Here is a 25,702-nt window from a genome sequence, read left to right on the forward strand (position 1 = left end):
GCACACTTACAGATAAAGAAGAAGGAAGCTCAGATTTACAGGAAAAATGAAAAGAAAAACAGAAGATGTTCTCTAAGAAGACAGAGAATTTGCTCCGTGGGCATACAAGAAAGGATCAAACATCTAAAACAGATCCCTATTTAGCTCTTGGCACTGCTAAAGCAACTGATACATTTGCTGAATTATTGGCTACTGATAGACAAGCTGTTTCATCTATTACCTATAATGAACTTCTGCCAACATGAGATCAAAACAAACAAACGAATCAGCTCTTAGATTGTTCTTGGTACCAGCTCTTAAATAAGTATGTCAGGGAAACAACCAAGTATAAAATATGTGGAAATAAATTTATTTACCAACTAAAAAGAGATCTGTTCTCACACAATCTAAGAGACAAAAAGAGACATCAAGGAAAGACTATTTTTAAGTAATGTCACAGTAAGCTAAATAAAAAGAGATCACAGAGTGACGAGAATCATAAGATACCTGACTATCTAAAAGAAATTAGGGTAACATTTAAAGCAAAGATTATTTAATATAATACTTAAGAATGCAAGTAGTTTTTCAAAGAATCATTTAGCATTAATTTCTCTGTTAAACAGCTACTAACATTTATTTGTTAATATTTGTTACCCATTGTTCTAGGTATTTATATGTATGAATTTATTTAATCTTTACAACAACTTTGAGTTAAGTACCATTAATATACCCATTTGATAGGGACACCTGGGTGGCTCAGTGGTTGAGCATCTGCCTTTGGCTCAGGTTGTGATCCTGGGGTCATGGGATTGAGTCCTGCATCAGGTTCCCCCCCAGGGAGCCTGCTTTTCCCTCTGCATATGTTTCTGCCTCTCTCTGTGTCCCTCATGAATAAGGAAATAAGAACTTTAAAAAAACACCCATTTTATACAAGAAGAAACTGAGGCACAAAGAAGCTAAATAATAAGGTTCAAGGTCACCTAGTTAGCAAGGACCAGGCCAGAATTCAAACTCAGGCAGCCCAGCTCCAGAGCTCAAGGTCTTGGCTACTATTACTATATAGACTCAAGATATTAATGATTGTTGACATATGTGGCAGAGTTCAGGTGAGCAACCACAAAAACTTAATGATAAAACATAAATTCTTCTTTTTGTGATGTATTAAATACATAATCATAAACTAATCATAGAGATGGCTTTACTGAAAGAATGTAGAGAAACATTAATCATAAAGTTTTGGAGAGTCCCTGACTCTAGTGGAGGCAGACTGAATTTGAGAAGAGCACCTTGAATTTTTCAAAGATACCAGTAGTAGTGTATTTCCTAAGTTGTTGATGCAAGGATATTACTTTTGTTATTTTAAAAAATCATAAATTATGTTTTCTCATTTGAATGAATATTTCATAATCTAAAAAATTCTAAATTAAAAAAATTGCTACTAATTTCCCATTCAATGATTAGTGATAAGATTTCAATTTAGGTGACATTTCTAGAATATGAATATGAAAGACACAGATCAAGGCTTCACTGAAATTTAGCATAGGTAATTAAAATAGTGAAGTAGATAACCAATGAAAACTACTGTTCTTGGAGATAATTCTACATAAGTACAGTAAATTCTCATTCCTTACAGGAGTTATGCTCTATAAGATTATTATCATTGCTGAATTCAAGCAAATACTGAATTGCTGCTACTAGGTGATAGAGAGGGTTAGGCTTCTGGGAGTCCCTGGTCACAATGTTTTGGGCAATTGATCAATGATAACTTTGTTTTATATGTGTTTCTATTAAAGGCACCTTATTTAATATTTATTGTTCATTACTTAATATTGGAATCAGGAACATCACTATAACAAAACAAAGCTTATCTAACACACATTTTTTTCTGTGAGGCACATTATGTAAAGTATGTAGCACAGCCATCTTATGCTTAACAATACTAGACAGTGTTCAGCATTATGCTTGATGGCCATTTTAAACAGCAAAATCACCAACATGAAAATCACAAAAAAACACAAAAATGTAGCACTAAATAACGGCAAAAAAGAACACTTGTTTATAGAATGAGAGTTGCAACAAGAAGGCAGAGCATTACCTGGTTTCACCTGAACTTGGAATGTATATATCAAATGACTCAAGTTTTTCCATATAGTGGACAGGCACATCAGCCAATGTTTTTGTGATCAAAAAAAAGAGTAATGATGTGGAGGTTATGAATAAATCTTAGTGAGTAGGCAAATTTGCAAATATGGAATCTATGAATAATGGAGATCTACTCTGTGTACATGTATCCTCTTGGATAAACATCTATATCTAACTATATCCATCTTCTTTTTTTATTATTTTCTAGAGAGAGGTGGGGGTTGGGGCAAAGGGAGAAGGAAAGAATCTCAAGCAGACTCCTCACTGAGTACAGAGCCCAACACACGGTGAAATCTCACAACCCTGAGATCATGACTATACTGAAATCAAGATGCAGACACTTAACAGACTGAGCCACCCAGGCACCCCTATCTAAATATCTTCTTAGGAATATATAAATATATCTTTGGAAACACACATATACCCATATCCAGAATTAAGCTGAAATCATTTATACTTCTGAATTAGCCTACAAAAGCAAATCAATACAAAGCATTTTTAATTAATAAAATCAAAATTGTTACTGATTAATAATAAATTATTAGGGCTTTAAAATTTTTTTAAAATTTATTCATAAGAGACACACAGAGAGGGGATCCCTGGGTGGCTCAGTGGTTTAGCGCCTGCCTTTGGCCCGGGGCGTGATCCTGGAGTCCCGGGATCGAGTCCCACATCAGGCTCCTGGCATGAAGCCTGCTTCTCCCTCCTCCTGTGTCTCTGCCTCTCTCTCATAAATAAATAAATAAATAAATAAATAAATAAATAAATAAATCTTTAAAAAAAGAGAGAGACACACACACAGAGAGAAAGGCAGAGACACTGGCAGAGGAAGAAGCAGTCTCCTTGCAGGGAACCTGATGTGAGACTTGATCCCAGGACCCCAGGATCATGACCTGAGCCAAAGGCAGATGCTCAACCACTGAGCCACCCAAGTGTCTCAGTTCTGTTTTGTTTAGTTTTGTTTTTTAAATCAAGAGAACATAAGCAAAGAGAGAAGCAGAGAGACAAGCAGAGGGAGAGGGAGAAGCAGACCCCCTGCTGAGCAGGAGCCTGATGCAGGGCTTAATCCTGGGACCTCAAGATCATGACCTGAGTTGAACATAGACGCTTACTGACTGAGCCACCCAGGTGCCCAAATTATTAGTTTTAAGGAAGGCCATAAACATTAGAAATATAAAGTAAATGAAAAAGTAATGTAGATTTAGTCCCATACTATGATTTAAAGTTTTAAGCCCCCCTCCCCCCAAATAAGTTTTAAGATTTGGTAATAAATCAATAGTTTTCTAAAAAAAAATTAGCACCAAATATTCCTCTTCCTCCAAGCCTTTAGAATCATTATGAATGACATATATTCCTATTCTTTTAGAATTCAGCACAGATAGTCCACAGTGATCAACAGTTCATTTACCAGTATTTTCTTTGAAACTGGGCATGTGTTTTTCTCATAAAAACAATATGGTTAGGATAGCCTGTACTGGGCATATCACCTTGTTTGGGAAGACATTCCCTGGTTCCAGGCTTCACATGTACTTCTTCGTAGGTATATGTGTCATATGGCACCTGGTCAACCCCACCGTTACTCATATTCTTTGTAGGAGAGAACAGGGGTCCTTGGTCCTTCTTTTACAGTATGAGAGAGGTGCATGCAGACCATCTCCCTATGATAGTCATCTTGTGGGACTGACACTCACTACTGAAGTTGACCTTGCTCTGTCTTTTTTCCTATGAGAGTAAAGCATTGTTCCAACCAGTGCCTATATGAGTTGTGTCTCTCTTAGGAATCCCAACACTTGCAAACTATGCATTGGGTTGACATCCCAGGACCACTGTTCTTAGCGGTAGCTAACACTTTTTAAACTTGTAGTCTGGGATGCCTGTGTGGCTCAGGGGTTTAGTGCCTGTTTTCGGCCCAGGGTATGATCCTGGAGTTCTGGGATCGAGTCCTGAATCAGGCTCCTTGCATGGGACCTCCTTCTCCCTCTGCCTGTGCCTCTCTCTCTCTCTCGTGTGTCTCTCATGAATGAATAAATAAAACCTTTCAAAATAAATAAACTTGTAGTGTAAGAGAAAGAAGAGAGTCAAAAATGGTTCCAGCTATCTAGCCTGAGCAATAGGAAGAATGGAGTTACTATTAAATAAGATGATAGAGTATTTAATGATTTGGAATATGTTTGTTTTCTGATAAGATCATTTACAACATAGTAATGCAAATGAAATCTTGACTGAAATGAGTTTAGGAAATGGAGGAGAGGAACTGGTTACAGCAAGTATAGACAAATGTTTTGCGGACCTCTATGATAAAGAAGAACAGATTATCTTCATCTATAACACAATATGCATCCTCTATAACAGCAGGAAAAATAGCAAAAAAATTATTACAATCAGCTTTTCCAGTGTTCTGGAAACTGGCCTAAGGTTTGCAGCAGTCCGAGGAACATTTATTACAGAAAAACAACTGAATCTCTGTAAGAATTGGGAATTTTGTGGCATTTTTAACTTCTCATAGTTTTTTTTTTTTTTAACTTCTCATAGTTCTATACATTTCTCTACATCTCCATGATAACCTTGAAAACTAACACTTTGCATTTGCAGTGAAAACAAGCAGCCTGGGCAACTATCAGGAGGAGCAAAATAGGCTAGAGCTCCAGCAAAACATCACTTGCAGAGAATTACCATTATATATGATGGATGCCCAGACCACCTGCAAGCTAACTCAGTGTGAAAAGCCTTTTCCCCAGGGCATTTGTCAAAAACAATTACAAGCGATTGTTCAATTTTATGACTGCTTTGCGATGGTAGATAAAAGTTGGAGCAGACAATAGACCTACCAAAATGCTTAAAAAGAAAAGCTAAAGAATGAGATATCCATAAGGGCTCTGAAAAACTCAGACATATTTCTGAGAATCTAGAGGTCCATGCCCATGTGCAAGGCTGTACAGATGCCCAAAGCTTTAGGTAAGCTCAGAAAAGGGATGAGAAGGTCTAAACTCTCATTTCTGGCTGACATTGAGGCTCTGCATAAGCAGGAAATGAAGGTAAGATAGAGTTGTCACCTGGTTAGCTGAGTAATGAAAGTATGCCCAAACACATACACAGAGCCCCTTGGTAAACAGTGGGAAAGTTGGGAATCCCTGGGTGGCTCAGCGGTTTAGCGCTGCCTTTGGCCCAGGGCGTGATCCTGGAGACCTGGGATCGAGTCCCACATTGGGCTCCCTGCATGGAGCCTGCTTCTCCCTCTGCCTGTGTCTCTGCCTCTCTGTGTCTTTCATGAATTAATAAATAAAATCTTAAAACAAAACAAAACAAAAAAACAGTGGGAAAGTTACTGGTTCTAAGAAATTTAAGCAAATCTCTGACCAATCATTAGCTAACCACCAAGCAGACACTTTAGTGGCCACATATGACAAAGAATACAAACTTTATATAATTAGTTCACAAAAGACCAACCAAACTACTACAATAAAAACAGTAACAAAACCTGGTAAATCCACAGAAACAAAAAGTGGATTAATGATCGCTAAAGGCTGAGAATTGGGATGCTGGAGAGTGACTTCTAATGGATACAAGGTTTCTTTCTAAGAATGGTCGAATGTTCTAGAATTAAACAGTGATGATGGTTGCATAACTTCATGAATATACTAAAACCACTAAAATGTACACTTATTCAAAAGGATGGATTTTATGGTATATGAATTATATATCTCATTAAAAAATACAGAAGGGATGCCTGGGTTGTTCAGTCTGTTAAGCGTCCCACTTTTGATTTTAGCTCAGGTCCTGATTTCAGGGTTGTTAGATCAAAACCTACCTTGGGCTCTGTGGGGAGTCTGCTGAAGATTCTTTCTCCTTCCACCCCTCTCCCCACTCACCTGCTCTCTCTCTAAAATAAATAAATAAATCTTTAAAAAAATTTAAAAATACAGAAGAAAATTTATGTTTGTATGAATATATGCACATATATATAAGGAATATATATATAAGGAATATATATATATATAAGTTTATATATATATAAGCTCTGTCTATTGAGATGACTTGGAGTAATGACATCCTAATAGCAATGAATACATCTAGCATACAGATTTTGCGATTTTTACCATTTTTAACTAAGGAAAGCAGGGTTCTTTAGTGAAATAGCTAATTCTAGTTCTGGGGCAAAGAAGTAAGTCTGGAATATCTTTTGAGACAGAAAGAAAGGCAGTGCTCAGAAAATGACAGAGTATGCTCAAACGTCAGCTTGAAGATCTCCCACTGTCCAATTGGGAACAATGGGAGCACCAAAACAATTATAAGAGAGTAAATACAATGAATAAAATGAGAATTCATGAGTTCATCTGAATATGATAATACATATATATACATAAATGCATACATAAATGGAAAGTCTGATAAAGAAGGTATGTTTTTTAAAGATTTATTTATTTATTAAAGAGAGAAAGCATGAGGGGGAAGGGGCAGAGAAAGAGGGAGAAGCAGACTCCCCACTGAGCAGGTAGCCTTGCCTGGGGCCCTAGATCATGACCTGAAGCCCAAGGCAGGCACTTAACCAACTGAGCCACCCAGGTGCCCCCAAAAAGATATATTTTTTATTTATTTTTATTTTTTTAAAAGATTTTATTTATTTATTCATGAGAGACACAGAGACAGAGAGAGGCAGAGACACAGGCAGAGGAAGAAGCAGGCTCCATGCAGGGTGCCCGACGTGGGACTCGATCCCAGGTCTCCAGGATCACGCCCTGGGCTGAAGGTGGCGCTAAACTGCTGAGCCACCCAGGCTGCCCCAAGATATATTTTTTTAGTTATAAATTATCTCACACAAAAATACTTCTTAATTACAAAGAAGAAAAGAAATTTCACGGTGGAAAAGTCGGTAAATAATATTTATGTGATCAAAGTGATCATCAATAATGGAAAAAATTGCAGCTGTGTGCTACTTGAGAGGAAGAGATAAGAAGAGATCATTCCTTTTGTAATACTCCTGCCAAAAATGTATAACCTAAATCCAACCATGAGGAAACATCAGACAAACTCAAATTGAGGGACATTCCAAAAACTGATTGGGCTATTACCTTCAAAAGTACCAAGGTCAAGAAAGTGAAGCAACGAGCAAGAAACTACTCCAGATAAAAGGAAATTAGGGAGGCATGTCAACTAAATGAAATGTGTGATTTTGTGCTAGGTCCTTTTTCTATAAAGGACATTATGTGGACAACTAGTAAAACCTGAATGAAGTCTAAGGCTTGGGTAGTAGCAATATATCAATGTTACTTTTTGATTTGGATGTTTTATTGATTACACAAGGGAATATTCTTGCTTATTAGAAAACATGCTAAAGTATTTGGGGGTGATACAGCATCATGTTGGCAAATCACTCTCAAATGATGTAGGAAAACAAAATTATGTACTTGCAGCTTCCCTGTAAGTTTGACATTCTTTAAAAAATATATGGAAATATACATACATATATAAATGAACTTGATAGAATACTTTTGTCTAATAATAATAAATTGGGACTTAAAAAAGGTTATTAAGTTTGTCCTATATGCTGGCAAAAAAAAAGTATTAACATAAGCTCTAAAAATAGATTCTCTGATATGAAATAATCTATACTCTGGCGACTATAACGTAGAAAGCTAGATGTACTCACAAATATTCACTCACAAAGCAATTTTCTTATCTAACATAGCTGGCAAAATTCCTAGATGTAAGTTTCCTTTTATATAACAACAAAAAAAAAGGCCCTTGGCAACAATTTAAAAGTGAACTGATACACTCGTTTTTAAAAAAAGGAAATGTAAAATAACTAGACTATCATATCCTTAAAAAAAATTTAACGTCCCTAATATAAGTAAACTACTGTTTGATTATGGGAAATTATCTGGAGTGTTCAGTTTACATCTTTGGACTTTTTATTTATTTTTTAAATGGTAACATAAAGGACTTCAAGAAGGAACTCTACAAAATAAAGAAAAACAACATCCCTGCTCTTTAAAGAGCTTAAGTTGAATAATTTTTATAAATAAAATTATTTTCTAGAAGAAAAATTTATAGAAATAGAGAGTTCCTTTAGAGTTTATATACCACATGTTTTCATCTAAACTATCAGTATGGTGACCATGAAAATGCACCTCTCAGATCTCCAACAGCAGAAAACATAATTGACCAAAGGTTCCAACTATTATACTCTAAAATCCATCTCTATGTTTGCACCAAGGTCACACTTCCCAGAGGCCAATGAATGAGCACAACAAAATATTAAAATAGGCCAGCTGCTGGGAGAAGTGGGACCTCAACATATAACTTGAGCCAACGACTCCCATTAGTCATGCCAAGCTTTCCTTAGAAGTTCACTATAGCCTATGACACTTCTACCTAATCTTCCTTCCTCTCTTCTTCTGTTGGTGTCAGATTAACATTGTAGTCTAATGGTTTTCCCAGCTTCTCCATTTTCTCTTATAGGCATCTCTTCTAATACACTGCCTACACATTTAATCCTGTCTTGATAACAGGCTTCTTAGAAGACCTGGAATAACACAGTTTCATCAAGTCAAGACCACAGAGTTAATTATATTGCATCACGTAGCCAGTACTGCACTCTACTTTCTAAAACAAAGAAAAAGAAAATGTCAGAGTTCCTCTTCTCTCAAAGACTGAACTGAAGAAAAGACAAGTGAAATTAATCAGATACTGTTCAAACATAATCCGTATCATCTAAACTTTATAGAGTATTTTTAATCTATAAATCACTGTGGGTAGAAGTGGGCAGAACAAGCTTCACAAGGGAAGTGGGCTAGTAAGATTTGGACAGATGGGAAGGAGGAGGAAAGCAATTCAGCTTCACACCCTTCCTTGGTCTTTAAAAGATGCAGGAAAAGGTCTGGTTAAGGAGGAGGCTTCAAAGTTGTAAAAATATTGCCAACTGGATAACAATTAGTAAACAGGAAATAAGTCCTCATAATCCTATAACTAATTCAGTCAGGAATAACTGTGAGTCTATTGTTTGGAATATTTAAGGCACTCGAATCGACTACAGAAATAGATCTCTATTTTGAGAAAAATCATAAATTCAGGACACCAGGAGTAGAATTTTATTTGAAGGCTCCCTGTGTTATGTTTTTGGTTAGTTTTGTTTTTCCTTTTCCTTTTCTATTTTATTTTTTTCCTTTTCTATTTTAAAAAGTAATCTTACTTATCTTTTTTTCCTCAAAGAGTAATGTTTTTTTTGAAAAAGAGTGGCTATAATCAAACCTTTAGAATATACACCTATTCCATTTTTATCATCTTCATAATCCCACCCTTTCTCTTCTTTATTCTAGTAATGGTGTGATGGCTTCAATTAGCCTTTCAGTTAAAAGACTACCAGTTCCACAGAAACTACAAAGCTATTTCAGAAAAGCTCTTATGGGACCAGGCACATAAAGAAATTTTAAAAATTTCTTCAGATACTTTCAAGAGCATTACAAATCACCCGTTCTCTTTCACAAATCCAACCTTTTCATTATTATAGTTTCAGAAGAAAAATTCGTATTTAAAATAACATATCTTCTCAGTTGAGCTCTGACTCCTAGAAAGTCTATCTTTTAACATGTATATTAAAAAGAACCAAAAAATTAAAAATAAACTTCAAATAGTCCTTCATGTATGATTGATACTAACAAATAAAAAATGAAATATTATAAGGAATGCCAAGTATGAAGTTAACCTTTGAATACACACACAGTGAAGCTTTTCAACTTTAAGTTGCTAAGACTTCTTTTATATGTCTATGTATATGTATGAGAATGCACTTGCTGTTCTGAATGACTATAAACATAACTGTCCTTCGCAATGAAGCAAAATTAGATAATTTGCCTAAAATAAAAAAAGGAAAATGAATGATTTAAGGGCAGGGATATTAAATGAAACTCATTCTGAGATATTAAGATTTATCAGTGTGCTAATCTAATACTCTCTTTATCCCACAAAAAAACAAGAGGATCAGGGAAAATTTCCCCTCTCCCCCAGAAAATCTGAATCTATTAACCAACAACTTATCTAACAAAAAGTTTGGGGGGAACACTGTGAAAATTTCATCTCCTATATTTGCTCACAAGGGCAAAATAGTATTTCATTGAAGGTAAAATTTTAGAAACAGTGGTCTGCAAGAATATTAAAAACAACTAAGCAGAGATTTTAGTGGTATACAGAAAGTAAGGTATAGGGCCTACCAAAGAAGAAGACCTCATGACATTTAAAGAAATCATAAGATTGACAGCCATCTTTCAACATAAATGATGAGAGCACAAAGACAATAGAATAACATCTTTAAAATGCTAGCAAAACCCCTGCCAACCTAGAACTCCATAACAAATGAAAATCATTCCAAAATAAAGACAAAATAGTAAGACTCTCAGACAAATAAAAAAATGAGATGATTTTCACTAGCAGACTTTTACTCAAGAAATATCAAAGATTTCTTTAAGAAGAAGGAAAACAATCCCAGATGGAAGCAGACAATGCAGGAAGAAACAGGTAAATCTAAATGAATATGGATGGTTAAAAACACCAAAAATAATACCCTGTGTGTGGGGGGTGGTATTGATATATGTACAGAATTAATACATGACAATAGGACAATGAACAAAAAATATACGGAGTTAAAGAGATATAGGTTCTTGAATTACATAGAAGTGATCAAAGTACTCACCTAAAGTGGATTATAAGAAGCAGAGAATACGTGTTGTGATCCCTATGGTAATCACTAAAAGTATACAAACTATACAGTAGCTATGGAGTATAAAGTGGAAAATTAGGGAAAAAACACAGATTAGACATATAGAAAACAAATAGGGAGATATTAAGTTTAAAATTAAATATGTCAGGACACCTGGGTGGCTCCGCAGTTGAGTGTCTGCCTTTGGCTCAGGGTGTGATCCCAGGGTCCCCATTGAGGCCCAAATGGGGCTCTCTGCAATGGAGCCTATTTCTTCTTCTGCCTATGTCTCTGCCTCTCTCTCTGTGTGTCTCTCATGAATAAATAAAAATCTTTAAAAAAATTAAGTATGTCAGTAAGTACATTAAAAATATCCCCAACAACCCAATTAAAAAAATATAGAGCTGCTTAAAATAACAAAGTTCAATTACAAGATGCTTAAAGGAGAGACTCCTTAAATATAAGAACTTAATTGAAAGTAAAAGGATATTAGAAGTTATATAATGCAAAATAAAGCTAAAAATGTATACATCAAGGTACATATTAGCAATAAGAAAGACATTTTATAATGATAATAAGGTTATCCAATATGAAGACATAATAACACTAAATTTGTAAGCATTTAATAACATAGCCCCAAAATACATAAAGCAAAACTTGACAGCACTAAAGGAATAACAGACAAGTCCAAATTCAGTTAGGAATGTTAACATAATTTCATCAGTAATTGACAGAGAGAGAGAAAAAAGCTATAAAAATTATTAGAAAAGTATGATTAAAGAGTTTATCTAATGATACCAAAATAAAACATATTTAGATCAAAAGGCAAGTCTCAGAAAATTTTAGAAAATTTGAAATTATACAGAACATGTTCTTTGACCAAAGTAAACGTAAGATAGAAATCATTACCAAAAAATTACTAAAAATCGTCAAATGTAAAAGGGTCAAAGATACAATCATAGATATTGAAAAATATTTACAACTAAGTAGTAATAAAATATGGCATCAAAATTGGTGAGATTACAATGGAATAGTACCCAGAAATACAAAAGAATGTACTATCAAAACACTCAACCAAAAAAAAAAAAAAACACTCAACCATATGGATGTATCTCAGAAGCATTATACTGCGTAAGAGAGACCAGAAGTATACAATGTATGTTCTATTTATATTAAATTACAGAAAAATGGAAACTGTAATGGCAGAAAGAAGATAAATGGTTGCCTGAGATCAGGCTTAGATGGGATTTACTGTGAAGGGGCATTAAGGAACTTTTTGGGATGATATGAATGTTTGATATCCTTTTTTAACATTTAGAACTTAACAGGAAAGAAAATCTATTTGATTTATGAAATGATAAAACAATAAAGAATACCAGGTTCCTTTGGTTCTTTTGTACTCAAAGTACATGAAAAGCATTTTCTGATCTTTTTTACCTGTCAATATTTCCCCTTTAGAACAACTGTCATTTCTTTTTTTGGAAGTGGAACTATTTTCTTTGATTAATTTTATTGAAGTATAATTGATATATAACATATTACTATAGGGTATACAATTTAATGATTTGGTATTTGTATACATTACAAAGTTGCACCACAATAAGCCTAGTTTACATCTGTCACTATATAGCAACAATTTTTTTTCTTGTGAGGAGAGTTTCTTTCTTAACAACTTTCAAATATGCAATCAGTATTAACTACAGTCACTATACTGTATACTATATCCCCATGATTTATTTATAACTGAAAGTTTGTACTTTTTTACATCTTTCACACACTTTGCCCACCTCCGACCTCTGACAATCATCAATCTGTTCTCTATTAGCTTGTTCCATCTTTATTTACCTATTTTTAGATTCCACATATAAGTGAGATTATATGGTATTTGTCTTTCTCTAATTTATTTCACATAGCATGATGCTCTCAAGGTCCACATTGTTGCAAGTGGCAAGATTTCATTCTTACAGGTGCCTTTTTTTTCCCTGCAAAAACTGACAAGCTGATTCTAACAAATGGAACTATAAAAGGCCAACAGAGTAAAAATAATTTTGAAGTAGTGCGAAGTTGCAGGACAAACACTACCGGATAGTTAAGACCTGTGTCAATCACCTCACACCTGTCACAATGGCTAAAATTAACAACACACAAAACAACAGATGCTGGCAAGGATGCAAAGAAAGGAGAATCTTTTATACTCTTAGTGGGAATACAAACTGGTGCAGTTACTCTGGAAAACAGTATGGAGGTTCCCCAAAAGTTAAAAATAGAACTATCCTATGATCCAGCAATTGCCCTACTAAGTATTTATCCAAAGGATACAAAAATACAGAATCAAAGGGCACATGACCCTGATGTTTACAGCATTATCAACAATAGCCAAATTATGAAAAGAGCCCAAATGGACATCAACTGATGAATGGCTAAAGAAGATGTGGTATATATATATGCACTGGATTATTACTCAACCATAAAGAGAATGAAACCTTGCCATTTGCAATAATGTGGATAGAGCTAGAGAGTATTATGCTAAGCAAAATAAGTCAGAGAGAGATAAATATCATAAGATTTCACTCATATGTGTTTAAGAAACAAAACAGATGAACATGGGGGAAAAAAAGAGAAAGAGGCAAACCATAAAAAAGACTTACCTATAGAGAACAAACTGATGGTTGCCAGAAGGGAGGTGGGTGAGGAGGTGCATTAAATAGGTGATAGGGTTTGAGGAGGGTACTTGTTGTGATTAGCATTTGGCATGGTTATAAGTGATGAAACACTGAATTCTATACCTGAAACTAATATTACACTGAATGTGAACCAACTGGAATTGCTTGAAACTACAAAAAAAAAAAAAAAAAGAAAGAAAGAAAGAAAGAAAGAAAGAAAGAAAGAAAGAAAGAAAGAAAGAAAGAAAGAGAAAACTCTAGATTTGAACTTTATCTAAATCCAGATAAGTAGCCATGGACATAATTTTTCCTTATCTTTAAGATGATAACAGTAGCCCCCATCATGCTGCCTTATAAGTTTCTTTTAGAAGCAAAGTAGAGGTTCTTTATAAAAAGCCTTCAAACAGAATAACATGCTAATATTTTTAAAAAGACCTATTGTTAAGCTCCTGTAATTATAATAGTGTGATACTGGTACACAGATAGATAAGCAGATCAATGGAATGGAATGGTCCAGTAACAAAAATAGGATTTCAAAGAGATATAGGCACACTAATGTTTATTGCAGCATTATTCACAAAAGCTGAGATATGGAAGGAACCTAAATACCCATCAACAGATGAATGGAAAATGTGGTATATATACAATGGGATATTATTCAGCCATCAGAAAGAGGGCTATCCTGTCATTTATGACAACATGGATGGCATTATGCTAAGTGAGTTAAGTCAACCAGAGAAAGACAAGTACTGTATGATAACACTTATCTGTGTAACCTAAAAAAGTCAAACTTGTAAAAAAAAAAACCAGAGTAAAATGGTAATTACCAGGGGGAGGGGCAGGGTTAGATAAGACTGATATTCTTTAAGGGTACAGACTTACAAGTAGTAAATAAGAGACTGAATGCACAGTATAATAGATATAGTCAATAATACTGTACTGTAATAATCAAACTTGCTCAGAAACTAAAACTTAATTATTCCAACCACTAAAAGGATAGGATAATTATGTAATATGACAGAAGTTCTAAATATCACTACAGCAGCAATCACATTACGACATATAAATTATCAAATTAATACACTATACACTTTAAATTTACACAATGTTACATATCAAATATATCCAAAAAAAAGAAATTATAAAAGCAAGAATTTAAAAAATGGTCCTGATACCACCCACATATACATGGATCAGATTTATGACAAAGATGCCTGTTCAGCAATACAGTGGGGAAAGAATGGTTCTTTAAAAATAATGCTGGATCAATTAGTCATACATATGAAAGGAAAATGAACCTTGACTTCCACCTCATACAAAAATCAATTAGAGACAGATATATAATCCCTAGTGTAAAAAGCAAAAGAATAAGATTTCTTGATTACATCACAAGATGTTTTCGTGACTTTGGTTAGGCAAAGATTTCTTAAACAAGACACAAATATACTAACCACAAAAGAAAAAATTGGGGCACCTGGGTGGCTCAGTGAGTTAAGCATCTGCCTTCAGCTCAGGTCATGATCCTGGGTCCTGGGATCAAGCCCCATATCAGGCTTTGTGCTCATCAAGGAGTCTGCTTCTCCCTTCCCCCACCCCCTACTCATGCTTTCTCTCTCTCTCTCTCTCTCTCTGAAATAATGAAATATGTTTTAAAAAAGAAAAAATTAATAAGCTGGACCTTATACAAATTAATAGTATCTTTCCATCAAGAGATACTACTAATAGAGTAATAAAACCATAGAGGAAATATTAACAATACATATATCTAAAAAAAGGACTTCATACTCATGATGATACCTCCTACAAAGCAAGAATAAGAGAAAACCCAATTGTAAGAACAAGTAAAAGACAAACAAATTTGTCATGGTAGAGTCTATCCTAATGGATATAGACTGTGAAAAGTGCTCATCTTCTGAAGTCATAAGGGAAATGTCTATGAAACCACAACAGTAGTATATCAGCCTCTATGCTCAGCTAGGAGTCTGCTTGATTGAGATTCTTTCCCTCTGTCTCTCTCTCTCCCATTCTTTCTCTAAAATAAACAAATACACTTAAAAAAAAAAAGTCCCTGAGGTCTTTTTCTTTTTTTTAAATTTACTTAATCATTTGAGAGAGAGAGAGCTCGTGCACGCAAGCGTGGGCAGGAGGAGGAGCAGAGAGAGACAGAATCCTGAAGCCGATTCCCCACTGAATACAGAGCCTGATGCAGGGCTCAATCCCACGACCCTGACATCATGACCCTGAGACCATGACTGGGGCTGAAACCGAGTCAGGCACTCAACTGACTGAGCCACCCAGGCACCCCCAAGAAGTCCTGAGTCTTATTTAAATCATTAAAAGCCCTAATCACTAAAGGTCCTCATTCTCCATATGTACTTCAAATAATCTTTCATAAAAAGGAATAAAAATTTATATGCATGCTAAAATTAACATAACTTCTTTCTAGAATTTAAGATTATAAAATTCTAGATGTAATCATTAAAGATGAACTCATTTTTCTTTTATGGTACCCCAAAGAATGTCCTTGGTCTGTCTTCTAAGCACTCTTGCACTGGCTATCCTAACAAAAACATAATTGAAACACATAAAAAAGAATGAAATCTTCCACTTGCAACAAGATGGATGGATTTCGAGGATATAATATGTGATTTTAAGAAACAAAACAAATGAACAACAAAAAAAGAGACAAACAAACAAAAAGACTCCTAAATATAGAGAACTGCTGGTTATCATCATGATGAGCACTGAGTAATGTACAGAATTGCTGAATCACTAAACTGTACACCTGAAACTAACACCGTATGTTAATTATGCTGGAATTAAAAATATATAAAAATTTTTAAAAATTAATTAGAACATTTACCTGGACTAAGAGTTTGAGTGACTCTAAGTACATTGGTGAAGTCCCCACTAGTGCTCCGATCTTCTCTTTATTATTATTATTTATTTATTTTTAAAAGATTATTTATTTATTTATTCATGAGAGACGGGGTGGGGGGAGAGGAGGGGCAGAGGGAGAAGCAGGCCCCATGCAGGGAGCCAGATGTGGGACTCAATCCCAGGTCTCCAGGATCACGCCCTGGGCTGAAGGCAGCACTAAACCACTGAGCCACCGGGACTGCCCTATTATTATTTTTAATAAGACACTTATAGTATATGCATATAAAGTTATTTTTTCTTTGCATTTAAGTTTTTAGCTTAAGAGAAAAATATGTTCTTGTTTTCTGGATTTAACTTACAATAATGATGCTAAGATCATTTGCTATTTAAAAACTGTCCCTCTAAAATGAAGAAAAGCCACCATAGTACAAAGAATCTGGACTCTGCCACAGGACAGACCTACCTAGGAAGCATACTAGTTTCATAATTTCTTATTCTGTGTGATATGAATAAATGCTTAGTCTTCCTGAGACTCTGTTAGCCTAATTATAAGAATACAGATATAGTTTTTATTTCCAGGATAACTGTCAAAACTATGTAACATGATACATATTAAAATATCTAGCACTGGGACGGCTGGGTGGCTCAGCGGTAGAGCATCTGCCTTCCACTCAGGGCGTGATCCCAGGAGCTAGAATCGAGTCCCGCATTGGGCTCCGTGCAGGGAGCCTGCTTCTCCCTCTGCCTATGTCTCTGCCTCTCTCTCTCTCTGTGTCTCTCATGAATGAATAAATAAATCTTTAAAAAAAAAAAAAACCCATCTAGCACTGTTTCTGGTACACAGAAGGTATTTAATAATCCTAATTTTTCTTCTTCATTACAAATGCGCAATCATAATAGTTCATTTAAATACCACAGATTTTTAAGCTAACAGACCTGGATTCAAGTTAGTGTCTTCCATTTAGTGGCTATATAATTTTAAGCCAATAATTTAATTTCTCTGGACTTCATCTATAAAACAAGAAATTCCATCTGCCCAATGGGAGTACATATGGAGATCATATAACAGGTAGAGAAGTGCTTTCTATACCAGAGTGCTTCACAAGTTTCCACTATCATTGCTGTGCTTATGTTGATTATCATCTAAATTTTAGGAAGGTTCTCTGAGCCTTTTATGACCTAAAAGAATTAATTTTTCCTTAAGGAAACTAATTTGTATGAGAATACTCTTCCAACCTCAAGGTATTCAGAAACCACTTAATTCACTGTTCATTATGATGTGCTGGCAAAGCACAGTGACCCTAGGGATTTGAAGGGTTCCTTAGCAGCACCCCATTTGGATCTACCTTAGAATGTTGCTATGATTGAAAGAAGATGCCAGAAACTCGAGAGAGGAGATACACAGAGAATAGAAAAGGACTGCTTGATTCTCCATGGGCTGCTGGATTCCCCAAGGTACAGCCCTACAGGAAATCCTTTTTGATCCTGGAATACCTAGCATTCCACACCAATGAGACCTTATTCTGGGGCTAATCAGATTCCAAGGATGTGAGCAGAAGGAGTCTCACAGCTTGCTCATGCTCTTGGGCTTTGTAAAGAAAAGTGGCATATAATGTGCTCAGTAAATGCTGCCATTCAAACAAAAAACCATTCAGGCATCCCAAAGAAGAGAGTTGAATTACGGGTATTCAAATAGAAATTTATATTGAAAATACAATCGACTCAGTGAAAAATAATTCATCCCTATAACCACTAATACCCTGTGATTCTAGAAAACAATATAAAAAATGTATAATTATATCTAACTTTACAGTGCTCGCTTCGGCAGCACATATACTAAAATATATCTAACTTTACAAAAGTCAGCGACCATTTGCACTCTTCAAAATCATGCAGCAGGTCACTCATTATTGGTATCAAAATAATACCTGAAATGTTTTAATTCTTATACTATTCAATCTTGTTTTGAGAACAATATTTGAAAACAACAAAGGTTAAGTTTATTTTTATCCTTCCACAAACCATTATATGATCAAATTATTAACCCAGATGAACAAAGGTATTGATCTCTTTGTAATATATTTGATCCCTCCCTTTCCATTCACAACAGTAGCCTCTTTTTTAGAAAACTGTTACTTTAATCAGAAAATTAGAAAAGGCAATATGCCTTAAATTAAATTGCACACCAAGAGTTTCTTCAATCTATACCGTTGTGAACAATATTTTAGCTGATTACTGTGACTGGTCTTAGGTCTTTAAACAGATGTGTGTTTCAAAGTAAACCACTAAATGTATTCCATTTCATGTGTGCATGAAACACACACCCAAACACAATAATAGAAAGTCAGGTGAAGTCTTAAATGTTAAATTACACTTACTTATAGCTGTGGTATTGAGCAACAGAGCTATATTTTATTACAAGTATATATATTATTCTTGACTTAGGAATTATTAAAATCTGCACTTATCTGTTATATTTTAAGAAAAAAAATTAAAACTCTTAGAATCACTGCAAATTGGAATTGGAAATCAGAATAATCGTATCAGACCCCATAGCCTTAATGAGGAGGAAATCCAAAGAGTGATTTCCCCAGAGTTTAAGGTCTGCTTACAGAAAGGATCAAGAACCAGATTTCCTTTAAACTGTGCCAACCTGTCTCCCAACTCAAAACAGATTTTTATCATATTTAAACTAGAAAAATGCTAAAGATACTTGGGGCACTAGTATTTTTTTATTTTTTTATTTTTTTTTCCTCCTTTCAAGGACACTATTTTAAAATGTTATTAACTTGACTAATAGGAGAGACAGGAAGGGAGGAAGGAGGAAGGGGGTATTGAAGGAGGTTAGAAAATTCTAAACTTTTCATTTTCAGAATCTATGAATTCTATTATACCTTCAGTTTAACTTCCACATATAAATTTATGACAACATAAGAATCTTTGAACCATTTCAATTTCCTCCTACTCTGAAAAAGATATTAAGGGGAAAAAACTGAAATTGACAGGGCCATTAAAACATGACAGAAAGTTTTTAACAGTCTTCCCTCTAACCTGACAGTTCAGATCATTTCTCATTTCACCAGAGCCACAGAAAACTTTTCAACTACAAAGTCAGATTTCTGTATCCTTGAAACCAGAACTGATTTCCACACTTTTTGTAACTGAAATTGTCTTAATAATTTCTGTCTCAATTTAAGAGCAGAACATGTTCTATTTCTAGTAGGGGCTCCATTGATAAGAAGTTGTCGAAATAAATGAGGTAATATATGTAAAAGTACTTTGTACGTTTGAAATTATTATAACACATGGACGGCACTGTATTTAAAAAAGCTCTATTAAGTGTGTTGCTGATGTGAATAAGATATACCATTTTAGTAGTAAATCATTAGATGCATTTCTTTTATGATCAGAAGCAAGACAAGGATGTCCACTATGATTGCTTCATTTTAACACTTATAATGGAGGTTCTGGCCAGTGCATCAAGACAAGAAAAAGTTTAAGGGAAAAAAAAGGAACTGATAAAGAAGCAGCCTTTTTAAATCAAGGTATTATTTCAGGCCTGTGCAAGATATCCAAGATGGAAACTCAAAGGTCTGTTGCTGAGAATGTGAGGTATGATGTTGGATATGATTCTAGGGATAAAAAGGATAGAATAGGTAGACCACATTCAGTGGCCTTTTTACATATAGCAATTTTGGGGGATACGGGAAGAAGAGTCCTAAAATGAAAGACTATGGCTCAAATTGGAAAGGAAAGTGTATGCATAAACTTGAAAAGAACATTCAATTTTAAAGTACTTATAAGTATGCTTTCCTATTTGTGAGTTATCACCACCACCTGAGATTGCCCTGCATGAGCATTAAGCTGTTAAATAAGAGATCAAGAAGAAAAGGAACTGTGTCATTTAGGAACCCAGCAAACTTTAGTTTTTATAACATATTCATCAGAATATATATATAAATATATATATATATATTCATTTCTGCTCTCCCCCACTAACAAAGGGTGCTGCAAAATCACGTTTAGGTAATATATATTTTAGTACAACATTACAAGCCTTAGCAACTTTCATTTAGTATCTTGAATTTTTAAATGCTTTTAGTATAATTCTTTTCTTTTCCATATTTTTACAAAATGTAGTGTAATTTAAAATATTGTGCAGTACAAGGTATTTTAAAGCTCCATTGTTGTAATATTCTTTACACAGAAAAAGCTTTAAAACGGTCTCATCATGTTGCAGATATACACTGATAATCTAACATAGCCTCATGAGCTGTGTGAATGTATTAATCAATACTCTAATGAATTCAAGGTTGGATTATTATCTAAAATATCAAAGCAAAGGATATCAACTTCTAAATACACCAACTATTTAACTTTTATCTTTACGTTTGGTAATGGTTCAAATATTTCTTCTGTAAATATTACACAATGAGAGCAATACTGTTTTTACTACAATGGAGCAAAATTGTAAGTCAGGAGGCTGCAAGCACATAAAACCATCTGCTTTAGTTATGTGAAAAAACTATCTAGTATCAACCAGAGAAAAATTGAAGGAAAAGTTACTGATTGGCTAAAAATACGCTGAATGCTAGGGGAAAAATGTTCTCCCATATATCATAAGTCAGACCCTTCTACATGAATTTAGAAACTACACAAATTTTGATGCTTTCCTTATATAAGCCAGAGCTAATTAGCTTACAAAGTTTCAAAACTGGCAGAAAAATTTTTAATAATTACTTTTGCCTTTTACACTTATATAGTGAATATGTTATACATTTGTAATAGTGTTCAATGGTTTGTGGCAGTTTTTAAAACTAGATGATATATTACTTTCCAGAAGTCAGTACACTCTCAGATTTTAAGTTACTTATGCATTTCTAGCTCTAAATGATACATTCATAGAAAAAGAGATTTCTGATCAGTGTTTATAATCCTCCAAATGGCTACAGCAAGAGAGAAGGGAAAAAAGACAAGACAAGATTGGGCAGAGGGCTAAACCACAAACATGCAAGAAGGATTTTAATGAAAGTTATGCCACCTGCAGAATGAAGCATCAATCCTACTTGATTAGCATAAGCAGGCAAGTGCTTTTGTAAGTAATAATAAAAAAATCAGTAAATATAAAATGACACTGATATGTATTTCTGAATACCTACTGGCCAAATTTTATTAATCAAGAAAAAGATAAATTTGATTATTCAGGAACTGATTACCTAACTTATAAATTAGCCAGGGTATTTGCCTTTTCTCCATATTATTACAAGATTTTTGTGTAGTTCACTTTTCAGTAATAATCTCTACTGGAATGGTAGGTGAGGACAATGTTGAGTTTACCTACCACATTTTGTCAGGCAACTTAAATTTGAGGATAAAAGTCAAAACTTTGTTTAATAGACTTTGTAATTTTTAGCTTTCAGCCTTAATTAGCATTGACAAACACAAGTTAACTACAGGTAATGATTTAAAAAGTCATTTTGCATTTCTGATATAACCTTGAAAAATTAATAATCTGAGGACTACTGTACACTAACAAATAGAGAATCTTTTATATCCAAGTAGAGGATATTTACCAAAAATCAGAAAAAAGTTCTCTTCCAGGCTCACTAATAATGGGGGGAAAGATTTTAAAATGAGACTTAAAAACTTCATGAAGATGTATAATGTGACAAAAGTTAGAGTATACCAATAATATCAGAGAACTTGCTAGTATTTAAAAACCACATTGTTTCTTACCCTTATGTGTTGTCCGAAATTTAAGACAATTGCCACATAATCTTGTCAAAAGGGCAGTTATCAGCACTCCTCTGAGTCTTTACTATAGTAGCCTAAGAAGACATTTTGTTCCTTTTCTTTTAGCAGCAGAGCCAAAGTGAGGCCATACTGTGTCCTCTCCCTGATGAGGATGCTTGGAACATACAGCCAAAGAGTTACCTTTAGGAGTCAGTACTGAGCAAAGACACTGAGGCAGGAGGGAACAGAGACTCAGGAGACAAAGTGACCTAAGTATAGTTATTTTGGTTTTAGGCTGACCCTTAACCTAGCAGCCAGCCACTCATAAAAAGAGAAAATCTGACTCCTAGAAAACCACAAAACCTCACTTCCTCCAGCAGTGAAAGTTTGACATTTATCAAATTGCTCCCTGTGTATAATTTTGCAACCCTAAAACAATGTAAAAACTAATCACCCAATGTAAATGATAACCCAAAATTTAACAGTAAGCCCCCTCCCCCATACCATTAACTAATTTTAAAAACTTAAAATCCTTCATTAGAGACAAAGAGGGTCCTCTTCTTCATCTGGGACGAGAGACTGCTACTTTATGAAGTGGCTCCTTTCTTACTTCTAGACTTAATAAATCTTTGTCCCTTTCTCCAAGCACCCTGCTTGCTCTTGAATTCTTTCTCATGCAAAGCCAAGAACTCTGGTGAGGGACTTTGGCCATCTAGCATCAATAGGGCACAGTGCAAATAAGAAATGAAGACAGAAAAAAAATCTAAAAGTCTTTAAGATGGGTTCCTAAAATATAGCCCTATAAAATAAGTTAGAAAAAATGAGGTGGAGAGCCCTACCTTGCAGATCTTGTAGAGTGATTCCTGGCCATCTCCTCCAGTATCTTTAAAGTAATCATGTGCAGGAAATGTACGATGAATATCTCGAGTGATGACACTCTCCTGGGCTGAGTCCTAAAAAAAAAAAAAGAAAAGAAAAAGATAGACCCAGTCATTAATTTAAAATGTCTTAATTGAAAAATAATATGTACATATGCTAAAAAAATACTCAAAGAGCACATAAAAGTATGCTTCCCCCCCCCACCAAAAATATCTGCCTTCCATCCAGACCCATAGTCCCATTCACAGCTATAAAGGCTACCAACAGTTTCTTTTGAATCTTTTCATCTACCTATCTATAGATGTGTGAATATATGCTTATGGAAGGGGGAGGTGAGGAAGAGAAGTTGTATAAACATATCTCTATTCTTTGCTTTTTGAAGCACAAATAGAAGAAAACTATTGGCTCCTTTCATGTAATAGGATAACTTACAGAATATTCCTAATCAATATATGCAAGTGTATATCATTCTCTGTAAGAACAGCTATTAAAAAGAATGAGGTATCTGGATATGAATATATCACAATTTATTTAATACTCTCCTGTTAATGATGTTTTTGCATTTTTCTATTTACATTACAGATAATATCACTAGGAACATTTTTATACATACGTTTTCAAGACAGGTTCCTAGAGGTGGAACTGCTAGGTCAAAAAGTATATACATTTCATTTCTGACAAAGTGCTTTCCCTCCAGAGGTGGAGTAACAATACATACCCCAAACACTGGTGGGGTACATGTTTTTTTGATATCTGCCCAACACCACATACTATCTTACTTTTCAAATTTTTGACAATCTGGTAAGTGAAAACTCAGGCTGCAATGATTTAAGAAGTAAATATATCAATCATTTCCCCCAATAGGTTAATTACTTAACTCATTCACTCCAGAAAATAAAAAGCCCCAAAACTACTATATAAGATGACATATGCTTTAAAGAGAAATCTGGAGGTTCCTTTTAGACAAATTCAGGATCCCAAAGCCCAAAATTGAGTAAAATTCTAAGCTTTATAAAAGGTGATTAGTCATTCATTTGATTCCCATAAATGTGGTTTACTTGTTTAAATGTCAAGTAAATAGGATGGGACTCCTTCTAGCAACACTGATGATGAAAATATTTTGCACAATTTAAGGAAGTATCAGTGACTTCCAGTGCAAATTAAAAGTGTTGTTTAATGTCTTGCTTCCATAAAGATTTGAACAAATTCCCTATTTCAGTTAAAATCAAGAAAGGAAAAAAATGTTTAATACATGAGTTACTTTAATGAGTGCTAGCTCCCTTTTCTCTGCAGCTGAGAAGTATGTAAGAAGAAAGTCCTTGATTAGCTCTAAGTTAAGCCAGTGCCTTCTCTTGCTGCCTTTTTCATTTCAGCTGCTTTTTCATGCTGAGTGGTAATTAGATCTTGTACCATGTGGAGAAAGGACACAAACTGAAATGTTCCAAATTTGCTAGCAAACACCAAATACACTGCAAATCAATCCAGAAGAAATTCTGATGGCTTAGAGGTATGTAATGCTACAGCTGAATAAAAATGAAACTTAAAAAAAAAAAAAGTATCATACTTTAAGTAAGAGAATACATAGAAAGTTTATATTTAGCAAGACAAATGCAGGTTCTAAGAATAAAGAAAATTTTGAGGGGAGGTGGGGAGCTGGTACCAGGTAGAAGTTAGTTTTCACTGTCTAGGTTTTCCCCAATAGAAAGGTTCTCTTTCCATGCAGTAATAGCTCCCACTCACAAGCCATTTGAAAAGATGACCAATGAAAATGTTACTACTGCCATTGCTGAACTATTTCAGGGGCAAACATGTGCTGAGTGGTTCACAGGATAACTCTTTTTACACTTTTCAAGATGTTAAGGGAGAGAAATCATTGGACTATATTCCCTAGAAACTGCCTACTCATTTGGCATCACACTGTGTTTAAATGGTACCAACAGTCTGATTCACAGAAAGGGAAATTGATCAAAAATTTCTAGAAAGTAACTTTGCATAATACTCAGTAATTTTTTCTATGCATACTTGAATCTTCCTTGTTTCTAAAAATAAATGGGCAAAAATCAAATGAAAATAAAAATCAACTTTTCCTTAATGAAACTTCTCTTCCTAGGATTTCTTTTAAATGCTTTCTGGAGTTTTCTTCCAACATATTGCTATATTGCTCTCAGTTGAATAAGGGAACAATTTCTCGAACTTTATAAACTAAATAAAATATTTTGCTATACTGTTCACTGATCCCTTTCATATAACTGAAGGTCAGGAGGTACACTAGAGTCTTACAAATAGACTAATATGAACAAAATTGTGTATTAGACTAGAAAAAATAATTATGTTTTCAAAGCTAAAGCTAATCATCTCCCAACTACCCATATCGTTGAGAGTAAGAACAGTATAAATTTCAGGAATCCACACTTGAGATTTGAGAGCAGTCCCAAATTCACTCACTCTTTTAACAAATATTTGAAACAAAGCTAACACTCTGTAAAAGAATGATAAAATCATTTTTCTCTTCAATATTAATTTTCTGTTTAGACTTATTCCAATTATAGTTGTCAATTTTTTTTAAAGATTTTATTTATTTATTCATAGAGACACAGAGAGAGGGGTAGTGGAACAGGCAGAGGGAGAAGCAGGCTCCATGCAGGGAGCCTGATGTGGAACTCGATCCAGGGTCCCCAGGATCACACCCCAGGCCGCAGGCGGCGCTAAACCGCTGCGCTACCAGGGCTGCCCA

At 34.6% G+C, this 25,702-nt stretch overlaps 1 protein-coding gene across 6 annotated transcripts in view; it reads right to left on the reverse strand.

Moving 5' to 3' along the window:
- RABGAP1L (RAB GTPase activating protein 1 like) overlaps positions 1-25,702 on the reverse strand; it is a 744,356-nt gene that overhangs the window by 289,616 nt on the left and 429,038 nt on the right. For all 6 annotated transcript variants that reach the window (XM_038542444.1, XM_038542442.1, XM_038542443.1 and 3 more), the window contains one exon: positions 22,929-23,042. In XM_038542444.1, the coding sequence (XP_038398372.1) occupies positions 22,929-23,042 (114 nt within the window). The remainder of the gene's footprint in view (positions 1-22,928; positions 23,043-25,702) is intronic.

The sequence above is a fragment of the Canis lupus genome, chromosome 7, assembly GCF_011100685.1.
Source record: "Canis lupus familiaris isolate Mischka breed German Shepherd chromosome 7, alternate assembly UU_Cfam_GSD_1.0, whole genome shotgun sequence".
NCBI lineage: Eukaryota > Metazoa > Chordata > Mammalia > Carnivora > Canidae > Canis > Canis lupus.